This window comes from Anser anser (genome assembly GCF_964211835.1).
Source record: "Anser anser genome assembly, chromosome: 5".
In the NCBI taxonomy this organism is placed as follows: domain Eukaryota; kingdom Metazoa; phylum Chordata; class Aves; order Anseriformes; family Anatidae; genus Anser; species Anser anser.
The window spans coordinates 60,100,328-60,122,015 of record NC_139725.1 but is presented as its reverse complement, the minus strand read 5'-3'; the positions used below and the strand labels follow the sequence as shown (position 1 = coordinate 60,122,015).

Sequence of the window (21,688 nt, the reverse complement as noted above, 5' to 3'; positions counted from 1 at the left end):
GGACCTGATCTTTTAAACACTTGTAGGGTTGAAGGGAGTGTAACTATGCCACCTGACAGAGAAGGGTACAAAGATCCCTGGTGGAGCATAGTAGTATCTGTCCTGAGGAAGGGCAGGATAAATTAGCTTCAGTGCAGATCTGCTCTAATCTGCTTTCAGGTCCAAATCTCACAGTAGTTCTGCTTTCAGACAGCCAGACATTACTTTTTTTCCTTCTTGACCCATAAATACAGCCTATTGCTCTACCAGAGATGACTGAATCTGCCAGTCAACCAAGTCTAGCTGTTGGGTAGTGGAAGGTAAGTGGTACCAGTGCTTACTCCCTTTCCACGGATCTTTTGGATGAAGCCCAAGCTCAAATGACTGCTGGACATATCCCCATGCTGACCTCTCCCATGGGACACCCTGCAAATGAAGCCACAGGGACACTGCAAGGAAGAATGAGTTGGGCAATTCACCAGCCCATGCTTCTGCTTCTCCATGCAGAGATGCCAGAATGAAACAAAACGCACTGCCAGTGGGACCTGGCAATTCTTTTAAGCTGAAATCAAGACTCAGCAAAGATGAACACCTCTGGCAGATCATTCACTAACTGAAAGACAGGGTCAGCCCACTGCATAACAGACACAAAATAACTTATTTAAGCCACTGGGAAATCTCAATTTAACAGAAAAAAAAAAAAGACCAAAAGGTTATTTAAACTTTTAATATCTACCTCGTTTAACTACAAAATGCGCTCTGAAATAACCTTAACAAGTATCCCTGGGATTCTTCAAGTGAAACATCTCACTCAGCAAGAGCTAAAATTTTCCCAGCTGAGAGCTCTCAGTTGGCAGCATGTGAGTAAGGAGTGCTGGTTGTTGAAACATGCTGTAATTGCCTTTAATATGCTCTCAGCCAGTGCTTCAGTGGGGAGGAATCTCTTGGGGGAGAAAAAAAGACCCAAGACATAAGCACACAAACATTGAAGAGTATCCAGCCAAGAAGAAATATTCTACGAGGAGGATGCACAGCCTACACCAAGGATAAAACCTCCCTTCAGCCAAAAGTGGTTGGTGTTGAGTGGCCACTGAAAGTGTTTTAGCTCAAGAGATTAAAGGGAACTGTTTTTCAGAGACATCTGTAATCATCAGCAGACCAGGGGCCTACAATTTACAGCATAAGCAAACAAAAACTTTTTAAAGAGCAAATACTCCATTTTTGATGATTTGGTAATGAATCTGAATGAAGTTGCTGATGACAGTCATATCAGAGCTTCTTGCAGGCAAACCCAGTGGGTTGCCTACATGGCAAACACCCAGGGAGGACCAACTGCTCTGACGATCCCCAAAGGGACCATTTCTAACCTCAGAAGATGCGACTGAGGAACACAACAAGCGGTGACTCTTACGAGCTTTGTATTTATTTCTGAACATTATGAGCAAAAGGAAGAGACAGCACAAAAGAGTTAACTAGTGGGGGTATGGGGATGGGATAAACAGATGGTGTGGTGAAGAGCCATTTCCTTCCCATTTACATGCTGACTGCATTAAATCAATCCCTGGGCTTTCATGTCAGTAAGCTAAGGCTCTGCTGGGGAGGATTTTAGTGATCTGGCTATATCCTACTTGTGGGTATCATTCTATTGTGTCCCAGCATTTAGCTTATTTCTCAGGGAAAAGTTCCTTCAAATTTCTTCGTGTGATTCTTGGTGATCTTCCCTAATACCAACATCACAGTCACTGCCTCTTTTCTAGATGTGGATCTCTGCAAAGCTCATCAACACTGTTTTACACTCCTATCCATGCATTTAGGTACTAACACAGGATGCTCCTTAGGGGCTGAGCCTGCTGTTTTTGCAGCCTTAGCTTATCTCATTGCTCCAGACCCAAACAAATTAGTTTATAATCCTCAGTATTGTATACTTTGGCAAATCTGGCTTTAAAAGTGATCAGAAATGACCTCCTCCTGTAAAATTGGAGTCAGTCCAGTTGATTTGTCCCCTATCCCTGACTGGGACTAGTAAAAAAAAAAAATACAACTGTACTTGGACAAATAACAGGTCTTTTCAATCAATAACATTGATGACTCTGTAGTTCCCCATTAGTGACTATGCTGCACCCTGTTTACACACTGTATCCTTTCTACCACTCCCTGTGCACACACAATTAACAAAACACCAGCTGCTACATGATAGATGCTGCTGCAATGATGCGGAGCGACACCAGACAGAAGTAGTACAGATCTCTGGCTCTGTTACCTTTTCATCTCAGATGCTACATTCATTTCCCGGTGCTCCTTGTGACCTCTGGGACCTTGGCTAAAGCATCCTCTGTTTTCCTCTGAGTTGCTATTTCTCTGGCACCTGAAAATGCAGCTATCCCCTAATCTCCCACACTAGACACCAGTTCTTCAGTCATCTTCTTCCAGGAAGATCTTGCTCAGACACTACTAGGAGGCTGAACCTTCTCAGTGGGGTCTGACACCTGCCCTTAGGTGCTGGAGAATGCCTAAAGATGTGCAGCTGTGCCAGATATTCCACCCATGGGGCAGGGCTGATCCATGGGACACAAGCATCTGCCCACAAGCAGGTTAACAAGGTTAAACGAAGCCTTTGGGGATTTTGCAAGGTCAATCTCTGTCTCAACAGAGTCCTTACCTATTAGCAGCTATCTGACATGTTGGGCTGAATTTGAGCACAACCGGTCTGAGAGGAAGCTCTTCACAGGGACGCGTTACTGATGGACCACAGGACAAGCAGTGCCTTGTTTCAAACTCTGTGACAAATGCTTTAAGTTACAGCTTTATGGTTCATGTTGATCAGTCAGGCATCTGTTTGGTATATTAATGCGTGGCTGGGTTGTGCTTGTAAATTATTATTCATATACTTTTGTAGAACATCTTGAAGTTATTGGCTAAGTCTTTTTATAAATGGAAACAGGGACAATTAATAACACATGAAAAGCATGCATGATTCAGTTCCTCCATTTACCTTTCTACTGCAGCCTTCTTTGGCAGGAGGGCTAATACAGCCTGGGAGAAGGATGGAGATCATTCATAATTGAGCTGCTCTGAACTACCAACAACTGTTCCGTTTAAAAATGGATTTGCCTTAGACGCATGGTGGAGATTGACATTCATTACAATGGCAGGAGTCAAGGAAGGCAGAATCGATGAAAATGGTGGGCTAGACCTAGAAACGAAGTGCTGAGAAGCCAGGATGCTCTGATAAGGAACAAGGATAAGGAAACCTGGATGCCCATGCACCAAGGGACAGGTGATCGGTACAAATGGAAAAGCAAAGCTTATCTTGATAAAAATGCTACACTTCATCTGACCAAAAGAAATATCCCACTTAGAAAGTCTTCCGGGCTGTCAGACAAAGCCAAAGCCTACTCCTGTGGGAACAGGAGCATCCTCCATAAAAAAACAAAGCAGAGGCGAACAGACTGTTTCCAAGAGAGCTGTGTATTCAGAGAGGGTGGAGAGGTAAGCTGCCTGCCCCAGATATACAGTAGACCAATAGAAATATTTAGGTAGAAAGCTCTGTACAAAATCTTTCCACCAGCTGAAACGTCTTCTGCAGAATACCAATAAAACAATCTAACCATCAGCTGAAAGTCCAAGGGGAGGCCCAAAGTCCAAAAGATCACTGACAGTTTAATTAATGGAGTTAAAAGAAACAAAGACTTTAATCACTGAGTATGCTATGCTCTAACAGCGTCTTACATCCGAAAATTGTATTCCGTTTTGTTGCCTTTAAGAAGGGAAACAAATTAAGACCAGGGGCTGTGGAAACTGAAAAGTGAAAATAGGAGGAAAAAACATGGATTAGTAATAAGTATTCTTTCCTAAATTCACTAAACTTTCTTTTGCCTTTCAGCAAATTGCTCGGAAGTGCAATAACAGGGGACTCAGCTTATTTCAGGTTCTTCCCAGAATACCCGTCCCTACTGACAACCATTCCCACCTCTGGCATATATGTAAATCAGCTCCTCAAAAAATCGCTCTTCCAGACTTCCTTTTCACAAGACCTTAAACCAAGGCAGCTTGCTAATCACAGCGACTGGCTGACAATTAGAAAAGGCAAAGTCAATCAACTATCATTAAGTTGAAAGTGACAGGCTGGGGGTTATTTTTAACTAAAACAAGTGGGATTCATAATTCTCCACCAAGTTCCTCTTGCCCTCTGTGTACTATTTAACTCTTACCTACAGGCAAAGTTTCCTTGCCATCGAAGGTAGCCCCAAAATAGCATTCAAAGCAAGGTAAATCTAGGAACTGCAGTCCTGCAATGATTATCACATGCTGAACCAGCATGTTTGGGTATCATCGCATTTGTGAAGTGTTTGCTGAAAAACAATAGATGGATGGATTTATAATTGCACAGAAAAGAAAGACCTTATGCAGGGAGTTTTATTTAGCATTTCACAGCATTTCAGGGGCTTCATGGGGAGCCTTTTTGTGCAAGCCAAGACAAAAACCTGTTTGGACAAGGGGAGGCAAAAATAAAATTAGTGCTATCTCCGGTGCAAAACAGCTGTGACATTATTACTGTTATTTCTAGACTGGATGAAACTGATCCCATTTTGGGCTAGGAGAGAAAACTCCCTCTTGGGTGAGTGCTAAAACTCTGCCTGCTCCCTGTGAAGCCTATGGGCATCCATTCATATGATCCCAATGAACTGGCAGAGGTTCTCTCTACCCAGCTATGGCTTTGGGTGCTTTGCAGCTGGCATCCCCAGTCTTGTCGAAGAAAGATTTGAGGGAGTGAGAATTCAGGTGCAGAAACTCGTTTTGATATTTGAAAGTCATGCTGAGTTACTGAAACATCTGGCAGTCAGCTCCAGCAAGCAATGATGGAAGCCACCAGAGAACTTGGGGTTCAACATCTCAGTTTTGTAACACTTCACCCTCTTTCTGCAGTTGTTGTGTTGGAGAAGATGTAGGTCTATGTGGTAATTAAGCTCAGCAACTCACGCAAGAAATCCATTGGTCTGGGTGAGCTGTTTGGAGGGTGTGTGAGATAACACAACAAAGTCTCTCGCCACTTTCTGTCCAAGTCCCACTTGCTAGAGGTTACCTGCAGTGGCTACCTGCAGCAGCAACAGCTCCCAGGACACACTGAGGACATCATGGAATAAACTGGCTACTCTCAGCAGTACCACAAATACAATACTCCCAGTCAGCCCGTGGCTGGGCTCATGGCTTATTAGGCACCAGGGGAGCCATACAAAGCCATGGGGAGAGCAGCTTCATTAGGACGCCTGCCCAAGAGAGCCTGCTGCAGAGCTAAGCCTGGCAAAGTAAGAGCCCACGAGGGAAACTCGGGCACTTAGGGACGGTGATCAGCTCAGGTCTGCTGCGGGCTGAGCTCCCACGCCTATGTTCATCACATCAAAGCTCAGAGGGGCTGATGATAAAAACTTTCCTAACTGGCAACTGAAAATGACACGGCAGTGTTGCTTCTTGTTGCACCATGCACATTCCCTCCCTTTCTTTAGCGGTTGGAAGAGATTAGAAGCATCAAATTTAATCGATGAAGGGATGTGAACACAAAATATTTATTTTTTAATATTTACAGGATTAAAAATAGTAAACCTTTGATTTATTTTTATCATCATTCAAGTCCTGTGCAAGCAACACTACCCTGAATCAATATTAACAGACAGCCTGCAGAAAGCTTTCTGAGTGAACTAAGGAGAGTCTCTTAATTATGGCAGCTTTCTAAACAAGAAAATGGTATTAATCCACAAAGAGCACATTAGCAAATCACTCTCAGTCTAGATCTTCCCTCTAACATAGCCAGTTTACACTTTTGTTTTCCTATGGATGCTGCTCATCCCTGACATTTCCTGATGAACGATCTGTCTGCACACAAATAAATCACTCCATCTGCATTTCCCTGGCTGCACGAAGAAGAGATGCCAGCACATTTAGCTGGGGTAAATCAGCAGAGTGCCTTGTGTAACAGCTGCTGAGTCTCTGTGCGCAGAAAGCAACACATCAGCACATACAATTTTCTTCTGCAGCCGTACTGTACTGTTCAAAGATCCTTGAATGAAAAGTATACTAAATTGCCTTGCATTTCCCAACAACAACAACAAAAAAAAAACAGTTAAATAATGGTCTGACAAATGAGATCTAAGCTATTTTGATTTAGATTTAGACAGAGAAAGTAGCTGCATGCCCATGAAAAAATAATTCTACCTCTGTAATGCCAAAGGATTATTAGGATTGGGCTCAATCCCACTTCTAACAGAGTTGGTGGTGCTTTGCCTCTTGTTCTTTACAGAAGCACAACCAGGACCTCAGAGAAAGGTACTTAACTTAGAGATTATATTCAAAATAGAATAGGGGTCTACTGGTACCTTGTGGGATTAACGTGGCTCTGAAACACTATTAAAATGTTGGTTAATCTCTGCTTTTGCCTTCAGTCTGAAAATCCAGACTGTGCCATAAATCTGCACTACCCCAGACATCCCAGAGACCCCAGGTGATGCACAGTGCCCTATTTTCAGGTAAATATTTAAGTGCTCGCTAAGAAGCCCGAGCCCTTGAGGTGGTAGGGAGAGGAGAGACTTCAGGTTTATCATCCACTCCCCCACCATCTACGAACACGGTCGCAGCCACGGGAGGATGCAGAGAAAACCCCTGTGCTCCCTCTGTGCCTGCAGGGAAGGGCTCAGCGGTGCAGTTGCTCCCACAGCCCCAATTCCCCCCCGTCTGCATGACCCAGGCTGCGCCCAGAAGCAAGCCTTGTAAGGGAGATGATGAAGTGGCAAACGGGAAAGGGAAGGGAGTGAGGCACGCAGGAAAGTCAAGTTCACAGCTACCATGAAAAGTGAGAGAGCAAACCCCCTGACAGCTTTTATACAGCAATCTCTCTGCTCAGGGACAGCCATCCCATGCCGGATGACAGAGAGGCACGGAGGGGTAAAGTTAATGCTGCTGCAGCTTCCTCTCCGAATTTTTACGCTGCTCTTCTACCTAGCAAAGTCATGCACAGCTCTCCAAGGACTTACTTCCCTGCTGTGACTGCCTCAAATTCACATCCCTGTGCCCCTGAAGAGGAGACCAAGGAATGACTCGGGGGAGCAGGAGACAGGAGCAAGGAGCAGCAGAAAAACTCTGAAGCTGAGGTCTGGCATCCCTCCACCCATGGGAGCATGTGGGTTTTTCTGGAGCAGGAGGGGCAGCGTGGGTGCACTGCTGAGGCCACGCTGGGTCCCGTGCACATCCAATATGCACCTGGACACCTGCAGAGGTGTTGCCAAATCTACGTCAGTGACAGTCCTTCAGGAAATACAGCAGTGGAATAATAGCATATCTGGAGATAACTGAATACAATAAGGTCAAACAATAAAAAAAAAAAAAGAAAATTGTCTTACGTGAAAGCTTCTTAGAGCATAATGGAGGCTGCAAGGTCTGCTAAGATGCCAACAAAATGAAACCATATTGATTTTGGAGGGTGTAACTTACTTGGTCTGTGATCATGCTAAACTGTAGCTACAGCTAAACTATAGCTATAGGACTTCATTTTCTGGAACAACACTCTCACATAAAAAGAAGAAAAAATACAAATAACAAAAGACCAAAGAGGGCCTGCAGATGCTTTGAGTCCCCCGGAAGGGCACAGAAAAGAAACATGCCGTATGCTTTGCCATCAAGAAGTGGATCAAATTAATTTCCAATAAGCTTGAGCAAGCCACTGAGTTGCAAACAAAACTCTGAGTTAACAGTCATGCCAAAAGCCTGCTAGCTATATAAGCCGTAATAGAAATTGATCTGTTGGATCTGCCCTTCCAGAGGCTTGATCCTGAGCTCACAGGGACCCTTGCCACTGGCTTGAACCAGCAAAGGAATAAGCTCTACACACAGAAGAAAAGTACCAGGACTGAGAGATGGATGAGGCCTGGGGGTGGACACGTTCCCCAGCACAGGACAGGGGCCCAGGGCCCCACTGGAGCCCCCCCAGCTGATCTGATCTCCATTACTAGTCACGGCTGCTCCCCAAGCAGCACATTCTTCTCCCTGCTTCTCTTCAGCAATAATGACAGAAAAACTTGCTTTGCCCAGATAGGTTTTGTCACCACTGCTGTCTGCTGTCCCCACATGGGGGAAGATCCCATTGACAGTGCAAAAAGGGGTGGCAATGGATGATGGACCTACCAGTGCAGATGGACATGGGGCACAGGAGGTGCTCAGCATGCTCTGCTGCACAGTTACCCCTTAGTTCTGTTTGCCAGTGTTACCCAAGGACCATGGTCTGATCCCATCCTATGTGAGCAAGTCAGAACTGAGCAGGAACACCAGCTGGCAAAGTGCAAACAGCTCTGAGTGAAGCTGCCTTAATTGGAAATGGCTTTCAGAGCTCAAAACTGGTGAAAATCTGCAAGTTCACCAGCACAAGTGCAACCTTCAGGAGCAGGGGCCAATGCACAGAGCAACATCTGCCTTTGATATTGCTTCTGCATCAGGACACTTGCTAATGTAGCATGACATCCAAGGAGTCTTAAAGGTGACAAAGTAAGGGGATCCCGAATGAGCCTTGGTACAACCTTCACTTTTAGGAGGCACGAACGCAGAATTCAAATTGAAATAAAGCTTTTTCAAAAATTATGTGACACAGAAATGATGTGTGATTCATTCAAGAAACAACATATGATTCATTAAAAGCTCAAGCAAAAACAGAAAGCCAATTTAAAAAGAAATTATTCTGACCTGAAATGGAAAGACAAACAGGACATCTGTATTAAGAGAGTGTGATGGCCTCACCTGCTTTTTCGCCTCAGAGCTTCACACTGTGCTGGAGGAATTAGATAACATCAGTCAGTCACAGTGTTGTTCCTGGCTTTAAGAATATCACTGGGAAGAGAACTGAACCTCTCCAGAGGGTATTTCACTGCCTTAAAGACACTTGTTTCTCTTCGCATTTCTTTGGCTCATTCCTAGCACACCTTCCAGGAGCAAATGTGCCAGAGACCCTCTATGGCCAATTGTCCTCTTCCTCGGCTGCTCCAGGTTCATTTAACACAGCTTATTTTGCTCACAGTAGTATGTGACCATATGAGGGGAAAATGCTTACTTTACTTAAGCACAGAATTTCAGCTTGGATTTCAGAAGGGCGAAATTTCAGTTTGATTTTTTCCTGCACTTCCACAGACTGCGGTGGTCTAGCAGTTAGCTGGAGATGGTGCATTAGTTGGTGTAAATAGAAGAAACGATGAGAAAAGGAAAAAAAAAAAAAAAACCTTTAAAAATATCTCAGCCGAAGACTTGTTTTCTGTGGAAACACAGCTGGTAGCTCAATGCAGGCTTTCCTTCCTGATTTTGACCATCAATATAATGTACATGTATTTGTATGGGTTTGGGTCTCTTGGAAATCTGTCTTGGCTCCCCTTCCTTAGGCCAAGCTTGTAGAGGCCCTCACTCCAGCTGTGTGAAATCGTGAAAGGCACTTAATGAATTAGGCATTATTAATATTCTCCTCCAACATCAGAAGGCAGTAATTAACTCTTTGAAGACTCATCCCAAACTCTGCTTTATAACTTCCAGTCTTCAGAGGCAGCTATGTAATCTCATTGTGATTTTATAGAATAACTTTCCAGATTAATTATTTTCCCTATTTGGAAAAAAAAGTTCAAAGTCCTGGTTCTGCCTTGGAGTGTACATTAGTGATGTTAGATGTGCCATAAAGATTTCAGAGCACGAAACAAGATACGCTACAATACTTTGCAATTACAAATTAAAAGTCACTTCGTCACCCTGAGCAGGAGAGAGGACTGCAGGCTGAAAAGCTAGCAAGCACACTCACTTTATGGGCTCATAAATGCAGTGTGATGGCTGAGCTACCTAATGCACGGAAAAAGAAAACAAAAATCCAGAGTTGATAATAGCATGCTGAGAAGATGCCTTAAGTAGGTCATTCAACATGCCAAGCCTCTAAATGTTATTCAGGAGTGAGAAAACATTATTTTCCCACTTCAGTGTGACTTTCTCTTCCCTATCATGTGGAACTAACTTTTCCTGCTCAGTACTATTATTAATTTATTAGCCTTTTGAACGTTTAAATTGTTTCACAGTCTATAGACTACACCTAAGCGGTTGTTGAGGGACAATGCAACACAAATACACGTGTGTGTATGCACCCACACGCACGCATGCATATTTGGAAGAGCAGACCTGATGAAAGAGCAATTCTCTGTCTATATATTTTTGACAGTGAGAACAAACAGCCATTTTCTTGAGCACAGAACTGCAAGGAGCGTATTTTTGTTATAATTAAATGTCAAACCTTACAAGTGATGACTACGTAGAAAAAGCGTTAAGTATATTTCTATTGAAATCAATTAAAGGAGACAAAACATTTTCTTTCCATTTAGATTACGTGACTTCAGCACAAATTGCTGCAGTACAGTGCAGCTCTGTCAGCCCGCTCTCACTGCTTTCTGTTTGCCTGATGAAACTGTCCTGGATGGCATGGCTTTTACTAAAAGATGAACTCACAGTCAAACACTTCTGAGCCCAACTAGTAATCACATATACTTTTCGCAGATATAAGGTTTGAAACAATCTCCTGAATAATTTTATGTAACAGGACTTGGGTTGCATCCCTGGTGTTGAAAGTAGTATGATCTATTTTGTATCTATGAATAGTACCCAAAATTTCTGCAAAGCAGGCTCTGGCTCAGCACAACGTACTGCATTACTGGGAGTATGACTTTTCCTGTAATAGGCCTTGACTAACACTACAGGAGATATCATAGATGGAGTTCATCTTATGTATCCTAGGTATTTAAAAGTTAGCAATCGAGGACTCCCTCAAAACCCAACATAAGGAGGATGATGCCACAATAGGGATCATCACTGAAGAGGAACCAGATGATTGCCCTCTAGAAGAACCGCTCCACATGGGCTATAAAGGTGATGTGATTACCTTGAATCACTGCCAGCATGGCACAATCCATGTACCCAACACTGAGCTGTGCACTGGGGATCTGAACTCCCTGAGTGTTTTTCCACTTGTGTGACTCTCTCTGCCAGGGCCCCGCAGGAAACCAAATTGTCCAAAACAAGGAGCATGGTAGAGAAGAAAATCCATGGAAAAACAGCCAGGTGATTATTCCCCATATGCATCCCAGGACTGTAGACTTGGACTCCAGCACATTGCCCTGTCAGGAAAAGCTCTCTATGTGTTTTTTGCTGTGCACAACCTTGTCATGCTAATGTGGGCAGGGGATTCCCAGGAAGCTAGCTGAAGTGACAGATTCATAGTTTTAAGAAAGAAAGAATACATTCTGGCAGCGTATGTGGCATTGTCTTGTCCCATGAAATCACAGTCAGGAAAGCCTGAGCAGAATTGTCATCTTGGGACTGGAGCTGGTGGCTTGTCACAGGTAGGTGAGATGGCAAGGGAAGGATGTTGATGTCACAGCTTGGACAACATCTTATCAACAGAGAAGCAAAAAGCTAGAAACCCCAAACGAGCTTTCGAGCCCCAAAGCCCTTCCTCAGGTCTGAAGCAGAGTTAACAAGCTTCAAGTCAGAGGTAAGCTGACAAGCTGGAACCAAACCTGATTATAATTCAGCTCTTTCAGACTCCTGCACAGGCAGAGTGGGACTGTAATCCCATTGCATTTGCTTTTTGCCAAGGGTATTTCGTGCCATACTTGGTATATTAACGAACACAAGGAATGCACCAAAAAATGAATCTCCTTTGAAAGAAGCATTTGTAAGATGCTCCAGTGACCAGGGAGAAACTATACTCAGAAAAGTACAATTCTAGTTCTGTTTAATTCCTGTTGCTTCAGAGGCTGAAATTATCTTGTAAAATACCAAGGTAGCCTCAATACATTATTAGGTGAGATGCCCTTAGGTACAGCTGTAGAAAAATGTTTCAGCAGCTAGAGGATCTCAGTTAATGCTCAATAATCTATAAATCATTGTTATGAGATTTCTCTATGCAAATTAAATTTATATAACACTCATCAATCTTAAAAAAAACATCATAAAGATTAAATTTTGCAGCCGCAATGCGAATTAAAGAATCCCTTAACCTGTTTTCAAGATACGTCCTTATAGCTAATTAATTTTTAGATGGAGTGCTCTTTGAAAGGACTAATGGATAGTGAGCATTGCTGATTGATTATAAAATGAGCAGGAGGATTTAAAAAGTGAGCTGTGAATGTAAAATTGCTACCAAGCTTTATTAACCTTGCCATATTAAAATTTTCAACTACGCAAGTGAGAGAAGCAGGTATTAAAATAATACTCTTGCTGAGTACATTTTATTTATTTAACATCAATAAATTTCTCTTAGTTGGTCTGTATCATGCAGATCCTTCAGGCTGTTCTCTTCTGACCTATATCTTGGCAGGTGAGAGACTGAACCTCACCTCTGAGGAATCTAGATTCTCTCATACTGTAACATATAACTTCATACATTATGTAACAGAAAGAAGAAAAAAAAAGAAAAAACCAGCAGAGAAAATGAAAAGAAAGAGTAATTCATGTCACCCTGCCTGGACTGCTTCTCAGGGCTGCAAATCTATGGCTAACTTTTATTGAGCAATCATTAACAAAGAGCTACAACATTTATTGAAAGGCCAGTTAATCTGCAATGACCTGAAAACATCAAGAGTAAATTGGGGGTTGTTCAGCACTGCAAACAGTCTGCAGGAGTGTGCAATCTCTTGGTGGAAGAAATGGGAAAACAAGAGCAGCTGCCTTACCCGTTTCCTCAAATTGCAGGTGAGTGTGAGATTCCTTGAGAATGAGTTTGCGAAAGCAGTGTAAAAGTCCAACACTTTAAGCAAGGCTTCTCGTTTAATAATATGTAAATCGCAGTATGTCAGAGCCCGCACATTGGCACACGCATGGGCCAGGCTGGTTTCCTTCCAGAAGATATCACCAAACACATCGCCTTTACCTGAAAAACAGCAGCACAAATTTGTTAAAAGGTAACACTTACATGGTGTTCTTCAGCACATGCATGATTTCTTCCTGAACTCTCTTATGCTTTTGATTAAGCTAACATCAGCTCCCAGCTGTGAAAACCAATACAAGTTTTAAAAATATCTGAGGTACTTGAGCATCCTTAGCAATAGCCTCAGGTTTTTAACTTATTTATAGACTGCCCTGAGAAGTGTCACTAAGCATAAAAGCCAGATTGTAAAGGTCTTGGTGTAGCTGAAGATGCTGGTAATGGATTTTCCAAAAGTTCCTGAACTTAGAAGTACTTAACTAATGGTCAGGTTACTACATATTTCTGAGGATCTTTCCTAAATTATATAGGAGCTCCACTCTCACTGAAAGCTGATGCCATTTAGTGTTTTTTTTTTTTTTTTTATCACCATGGCCTTGCAGTGCTGTGTAAGAGCCAGCTTCCAGGGACCGAGGACCACATTTTAAAGACAGTTTAAACACTTCTACTTCAGCATGAAAGGCAACATTCCTTCAGAAAATGCACCCAAAATTTCCAGACTTTTAACCTCTGAATACCTGGCTCTAAATCTTGAGCAGATCCAAAAGCCTGTTTCTAAATCCAAACACATCAACTTAAGTAGAGGGTTATGCTTATGTCTGTATTTAAATATTTGCTGACTACGAAAGGGTTTGACCCCTTAGACACCTGCGTATTTAAATAGCTACAACCAGAGGGGAGGTGAGGCCTTGGCTGAGGGCCACGATGTGTGGTTGGTGGCTGGCACCTCAAATTCTGAAGCATGGTACATGGAAAGACATTTGCTTCAGTTCCCAATGATATTCAAGCCCTTTATTTCAGTAGTTATTAAGAAGAAATGAAAATCAATCGGTCAGTGGTATTATCTTTATTGATTTCGGGTACCTCAAGCAGCCCCTTGGTGAAGGTTAGTGATTTTATAGTTTGGGGATAGAAAAGATAATACGTTTTTGTACTTCTTCCTTTAAAGACTAGCAACATTTCACTCTGTTCTATTTTGGGAACACAGACCGGAGTTACAATTTATCCATCTTATTACTCTTCAGAGTCAGAGACTATTTCCCTATTTTTGCCCCTGGTATCATATTCAGTTAAACAGGACCAACATTTCTCATGTAGAGTAACATGTGATCTGCGATTCTTTATCTTCATTTCCTTGTTTTCATTTTGTAACAGAAGTCTGTACGGCAGAATCATCCCTCAGAAAGGTTATAGCATTTTCATTGAATTGCTTTTGAATAATTCCACATATTTGGATGTAATTAAAATGAACTGCAATATATAATATTGCTGATAAAATTTATAAAACAAGTTGCCTTAAAACGCTCTCCTTATCGCAGAGCATTTCTTGCTAACATATAATTTATCTAATGTACTGTTTTGAACCCCTTTGCTGTTAATTGTCCTTTTTTTAACCAACTGTTCGAAACCTGGTTTACAGGCATACTCAGCACAGTTACATAATTTATAGAAAATAGACCATTTCTGAAGTGCACAAAAATTGTGTAATGGATTTGCTCTCTGAGGTGGACACAGGACGGAACTGAGTCCTGCTTTCAGCAGCTGCAGACGACTACAGTTAAAAAGACAGAATTCAATAACAGGGACTACTATGATTTTTCCACTGAAATGAGAGCAAAATACTTGTTTTCTTTCTAAATTTAAAGTAATATATAACTAATTTAAGCCAAGAAGCTGGAAGCAGTGGATGCTGACTCAGAAACTCCGTAGGATGTCGTGCTACAGAATATACCCAAATTACATACAGATAAAATCACCATTCATAAAACTGAGATCTCTTCATCTTCTGCAGTTCAATGAGGCAGGAATGATACTGGGTTCCTCTGAAAGAGTCTGAGTCAAGATAAACTGTACCTCTTCCCTCTTTCATGGGTCATCACTCAGTGGTCTTGAATGGTGAAATGGTTACTTGAAGAGATGACTTAAAAGGTAAAGTTGGTATTTTGTCTGCTGCCAACGCTCATTGATTCGCAGGAGGTGACTATAAGAGGCCCATAAGCTCCCTTTATGTTGCAGTTTATTCTCTTCAGTGAGTATAAAATCTTGGAAGCACTCGAGGCTTTTTGAATTTGATGTTTCCCCACACACTTCCAAGTCTCATTTGCCTGCTATAAATGTGCTAAGGAACATCCTGGATGAAAACAAAACCAACCAGATTCTCCAAAACAATGTGCGTTTCCTCATAAATACAGAGATTAATGTACTATACTTTGTCCAGATGAGCTGTAGCTCACTGTGTGGAGAGCAGTAATTATTCATTCAAGTTTTATTTAACACAGTGCAACTAATTGGAAATAAAAAAATCTTAGAATTACAATAAAAAATGTAGCTGGTAGGTCTTAAACCCCAGCTACTTGGAGGCACATCTGCAGTGCACACCGGCATGATGCGCGCACATCTCCAGGGACAGCCCAGGGCTGGGCTGGTGATGCAGAGGCACCTGGGGCTGACACAGCCCACAGCCTTCTCAAAGTCTCTCTCTTGAGATTTTTCAAGGCCCCAGCACGTTACCTCCCACATTTGCACTGCCCCAAGTCCTGAGCAGTCCCAATACTCCTCCTGAACTGAGGAAGTCCCCTTGTGCCGTTGCTCTTGCAGTGCCTGAAGCATAGCTAAAACAGGGAGTGCTGTAAAGCTAAACTGGGGGCCTCTTGTGTACACTTTGCACTTGCTGTGAAGAATTACACAGAAAAAAGGCAAGAGGAGAGTTGGCAAGAGGAGAGTCAGGATGTGGATGTTGCTGGCTTAAAGGTGGCAGGAGCATGGATGGAAGGATCCGGGGACCAAAAGAACCACAGAAACCAGGAAGATGTGTGCAGGGTGTTGGTCATGAGCATAATTTTTGCTGAAATAGCTCTACTGGTATCACCCTAAAGACAGACAAAAATTTCCAGGTGTATTACGCATACATGCCTGTACATGAAAACATACATATGGATCCATGCATGTGTGTATATATATATATATATATATATATTTGGAGAGAATTATACAGCATGTAACTATGTAATGGATAATTATATTCCTATATATTACTGAAATTTTATATTCTGGGTAACTCTCCCACACAGAAGGGGGGGGGCTGATGCTCTCCACAGCCTCGCACCATGGACTGAGTTGCCAGTTTGTGAAACAGCAGTTCATGGTTGGACCTTTCAGGCAGAAAAAAATCTTATGGGCCTTATGAAACTCCCCAGGGGCTCGAAATGGGAATGAAAAAGTCCTTGGATTCACAGAGGAAACACCCTTGTAAAACAGAACCCCTCCGAACTCGTTATCTACGAAAAGAAAAAGAAAATATATCTTTCTCCAGATAGGGAAAGAAACAGCTAAAAAATATCCTAGTACACATGATAACCTGAGAGGGCTTTTGGAGAAGGTTTGGGCAGGCAATGAGGGAATGAATTCCTGGTGGAAAACAGCACTGGGAAGAAAAACATATAAAAGGGGCCCAGGCTTTTTCTTAAGGTGATAGTTCTTGTGGATGAGAGCAAATTTGGAAAATATATTCTGTGCAGTCTTAGCAAATAGGCCAGCTACCCTACCCCCCATTTTAAAACATCTCCCAAGACCCATCAGTCACACTAGCAAAAGCCAGACACAATGAATAATGTAGGCTTTCCATCAGGATTCGCTTAAATCTTCTGTTGCTTATGGAACACAGAGGCAATACAAAACAATTTTGTTGCAGAATCAGTAGAACTGTATTACACACAGAAAATGTTCACCTAATTTGCCCAGGTACAAATAGCCATGAAGGATGCACAGACGTGGAGGTCAGGAACCGAATATCAAGTCCCTGTAGCCATAATTACATTGCTACTGGTACAAGTATTCATACACATACATTTGTCTGTGTGTATACATCTGCAGTGAAAGCTCTGGCTGCCAGACAGACGTATCTCAGGCTGATGTAGATCTCTAACGAGCAAGGAGAGAACCTGCTCCCTTACTCACAGCAGCCCACAGCTCTGTAATGGTTTGGCAAATAGGCCAGCTCTGCAGCTCCTTGCCACAGGACATCAGGGTTGCAGAGGTTTACAAAATAACAGCATGGATTTGTGGAATAAAACCCACCTGTGGCTACCAAACACAAGAATTTCCCTTTGGGTGAGGGAGATCTTGAAGCACAAGTTAATGGAGGGTTGGATAATGTTGGTTGCTTCATCTTCCTACTTTCTCCTGCACGTCTGCTATTGCCCAGTTTTGGAGACAGGGTACTGGGCTGGCTGGATTTGTGGATTTAGCTGATCCAGCTGCCTATACCCAAAGAAGGGGTCTGGAGTGAAGCAAGCTCACCAGCTGTCTCTTGCCCTCCGGGACATCACTGCTGCCTGTGAGCACAACCTACCAGACCAAGAGAGGACTCCTTGCCTCTGGAGGTTTTAGCCAAAACTTCAGCCTTCCCTAGGGCATCCCAAGGAGCCAGAACTCCCTTGAAAACCACTTAACACTAGTCAGACATCCAGCTTGACTGTACATTAACCTGTGAAGGGGTAGAATGAGCAGAGAAAACAGCATTTTTAGTGTCTGAAAGACTATCAAAATAGCCAGCTAATAAACAATAACAAGAGACTGTGCCAAAGATTCAAGTCCATGCTTGCAAAAGCACTTTGCATTATTAAATACAGTGCAACCTTCCCCATCTGCACCTAAATACTGGAAATAAATTTACCTTTCTTCCAGCACACAGGACTGCTGCAAGAAGAGAGAAAGATCTGTAGAGAGATTCTCCTGTTAATGAAGGCTTAGCGGTCCCCATCTCTCACACTTCAAACACAAGTCGCCAAATACTTCATATTTTTCTAGAAGCCCCAGCTCCTCATGATTGGAAACCTCAGTTTTGATTTGATACAAAAATAAGTATCCATCCTTCCCGACTGAGGGAATAAATGTGAAAGCATGACCATTCCCACCATCTTCAATATTCGTAAGGCAAATCAGATTGCCTCAAACTGTTAGTGTGATTTAAAAGAAATATATCACATTATTTTAAAATATTTTTTCTTTTCTTGCACTGCCAACACTTTTGAGCTCCTGGGTTTGGCAGTGAAGCATGCAGGTCTAATTCAAAACCATTTCAATTCAGTGGAAGGAATCTTTCTGACATTGGAGGCTGCAGATCACATCTATAACACACCAGCTGGCACTAAATTAAGATTGATGCTTCTTATTATAGTTAACCATGGTGCAGATAGACACAAAAATATTTTAAACTTACAAAATAACGTGAAAAAATGAACATTCCCTTTAATTCTGTCAGTAAGAGATGATAACACCTTTGAACACACATCAGTAGGACTAAACTTTATATGGTGCTATGCGTGTTAACCCCAACGTGTAAGACAGGACTCATTCCAAGGAACGTGTTTAGGCATACTGCACAGTGCAAAGCTGCATCTCACTGGGTCTCAGATCAGTACTCTGAGTATTTTGCAAAATACTTTGAGATTCAGCACTTAAAAAACAGCCTACATCACCTTAATTACTGCAGTCCTGCTAACTGAAAAAAACCGCTTTCCTTTATGAATCATTTCCCTGTGAGTTAATTTGGAGCTTTAACTCACTGCAACAAAGGAGACTTTTCCTACAGATGCAACAGGACACAGGCTGTTCTACAAATTCCTGCCAGCTGCACGTTACTAAGCTGGGGAAACTCTCACAGCTAGTTTGCCTTGGTTTACTTCACATGAAAAACAAACAAACAAAGTTCACTACACAATATCAAGCTGATTTTATGTGAAGACAAATTCTGCCACCTTCCTTCCACTTGAGAAGTGACCCGAGCTGCGATTACATTAATTAAAATCAAGGAATGAGGTACTAATACTATGAGATGGAATTGGACTGCCAGTTTTTCACATCATGCAGTGCATCGCACACGGTCAGTCTTGCCCTGCACAAAGCGTACGTCCACCTGTGTGCCACCATGGGAATTCAAAGTGTTGATGAATGGATCCCAAATACCAAATTACAAACACCCATGGATGAGAGTGAAGGAGCCCGGGATTCCTGCTCACCTAAACGGGAGCTGCTTCTTGCTCAGCTCATAAAGAACTTTTCCCTGTGTGATTTGGTAGGAGACTTAACCTTTTGACGTTCAAACACATGTAAAATTTAGGAGTAGAAAGATACTCTTCCTTGTTTTCATTTGAATTACCAAATTAGAGAAGACATGCCACTTGTGCTCCTGCTTTCCTTAGCTCCTCTGTCACAGTGCAATGCTCTCTTCACAGCCCAAATCTTTAGAAACAAAGTCATGAAGGAGACCATTAATAGGTGAAACTCTGGCTTGCCTAAGAACAATAAATCCAATAAAAAACACCATTGCACTGGGACTATATGCAGAACATGCTGAGAATTAACGTGCAACACATAAAGACAAAGAACAACTTAATTGAATACATATGGGATCAAGACCCTAAGTGTGGCTGAAACATGAGCTGTTAAATCTATATTCAGCCTGGCTTGACTATCAAAATTGAATTCGTTCAGCAGCAGCCCCCCGCTAGGATTTCACTGCTCAACATATTTTTATCGCTACACAGTTTGAGCAATATTTTTGATCAATTCCTACAATCAACATTTGAACACCGCGAGTCATTAGTTTTCTGCTGGCAAAAGGACTTCTCTCAGCCTTGCTAATCAATCTGCCCGGTTTAAGTTACTGTACAACTTCCGTGGTCAGCTGTGCTAATTGCAAGAGCTGCAAAGCAGCTTCCAGAGACACTGGGTCAGCATCGCCCCTCACACCAAACTCCTCGCCAGGAGCAAAATTCAGGCTAACTGTGGCAGGGTGAGTCACTAGGTGCCCTCTGCTAGCAGATGACTTCTTTCATTACCTTGGGGGATTTCAAGCCCCCAGTGTTTCCTAAGACATCTGCACTGATACTGCCTCTCCATGCAGTGCAGTGGCAGATTGTTTACTCCTGCTTGAGGTGGTGGAAAATTACTGATGTGCCTTCCGAGGGTCACCTCCCTGCCTAAGAAAGTTTTGATAATTAGAGAGAAGACAGTTTGCCCTTCTCCATTATTGTGGCAACTACATATGAGCTACATTAAAATGACCAGATCTTGTTTTTCCCTTCACACCAACTCTGAGAGCACTGCGTGGTCTGCTAGAGTTGGCACCTGTGAAAGGGGGGAGGTTGTCCCCAAGAAATGAAGACACCTAATGAGGGGAACATAATGGGGCAGCTGGGTACCTTCATTAATGAGTCCTATAAACTGCAGCTCTCTGGGCTCAATTGGATTTGTTCTCTTACTGTACTGATTTCTGTAATGCTGATTACTGCAGCAGATGTGCATTTAATAACACACAAATGAGAACAAAACCAAACCAGGGGAGAACAAAAACGTCATGGCGTGGCAAGTTGCCCTGTCAGTCACTGGGTTTCGCCTGTTTTCAAGCACAAGAAATGCCAAGGCCTTTGATCCAGCAAAACTGATACTATGCAAAAGGATGCTTTTCTCCCCAGTGTAGCCCATGGAGAGCAGCTGGGTGGGATGTCCAAGCTCCCGAGGACACTATTTCAGCAGGCAGGGAGGCTGGCCACACCAACCTGCTCTGGCTGCAAGGGAGAGAGATGTGGTAAGGGAAGACAGAGAAAGAAAGAGCAGAAACATCACAGAGCGATTCACACTGGGACCTGAGCAAGGATGAAGCCTTGCTCTTTGGACAGAAGCATGAATGCAAGCGATGGAAGATGCATGCTCTTAACCCATTTTGGTGTCCCCTCCTGCTGATTTTTTAGAACACACCAAAAATTCTCTCTATAGGCAAGCATGGAAAAAAAAAATCCTTCTCTCTCTCTCTGCAATGCAAATAACACTACACTTGGATGAAGACAACTATTAAAATATTAACTGCAAAATGCCAAGCTTAGGAAACGGATAACTCTGCAAGGAGCTAAGGCTGGCAGACAGTGTATCCTGCTATCCTCCTGCTCCCACAGCAGAAGTTAATGAGGACCAGTTCCAAATGACGCTTATCCCATTTCCACTACAGATTACTGCTGGGGGAAGGGGAGGATGGACAGACTGGCAGTACAACCCCGTAAGTCATCTTTTCCTAATAAAACAGTGTGAATGTAGTTGCTTGGAGTATTCGAAGTAGTCTATATGGGTTTTCATGTTTGGAAGAAGTTTTTAAACCTGATCTCCACCTTATGCAGAATCATTTTCCTTGTGCTTGAACTTCTCAGGGCAGAACAGGTTGATGAAAATGATGCTCTCCACCATCTGATATGCAGTTGGTATTTCAGGGGCAATAGCTCTCACTATAAATGTCTCTGCAACTACATCCGAGAGAGATTTCCTTCCACGAGTGAATTTTTAGGATACGACATCTCATAATTACTCAGTTCACTATTCTGTTAAATAACCTGTCAGAACATGAGAAAACTCTTCGGTGTGCCTATGACTAAAAGAAGCAGTTTATCTCACTCCAAGTCAGCTTTACACATTCTGCCAGTCCCTGTAATACACAGTGAACATCTCTCCTAGTCCCTGAATCGCCTGTCAACAGCCATGGCAGAATCAAAATCACTTCTGGTAATTCATTTTAACTAGATATGGTTAAAGGTTTCTCTAGCCAAATGGAGAATAACATAGGTACTGGGTTTACAGTATATACAAGTTAGAAACAAAAAGTTCTCACTGTTATTCCAAATACAATATTCATTAGTAAATACAATAAGGTTTGGCATGTAATCCACTTAGTGA

The 21,688-nt window shown here is 42.5% G+C and overlaps 1 protein-coding gene across 4 annotated transcripts in view; it reads right to left on the bottom strand.

Moving 5' to 3' along the window:
- The window catches only part of KCNH5 (potassium voltage-gated channel subfamily H member 5), a 169,911-nt gene that overhangs the window by 26,327 nt on the left and 121,896 nt on the right, over nucleotides 1-21,688 (bottom strand). For all 4 annotated transcript variants that reach the window (XR_014585357.1, XR_014585358.1, XM_083839157.1 and 1 more), the window contains exon 10: nucleotides 12,714-12,910. Coding sequence is in view for 2 of the 4 variants with exons in the window: in XM_083839157.1 (XP_083695283.1) it covers nucleotides 12,714-12,910 (197 nt within the window). In the remaining 2 variants the exon portion in view is untranslated. The remainder of the gene's footprint in view (nucleotides 1-12,713; nucleotides 12,911-21,688) is intronic.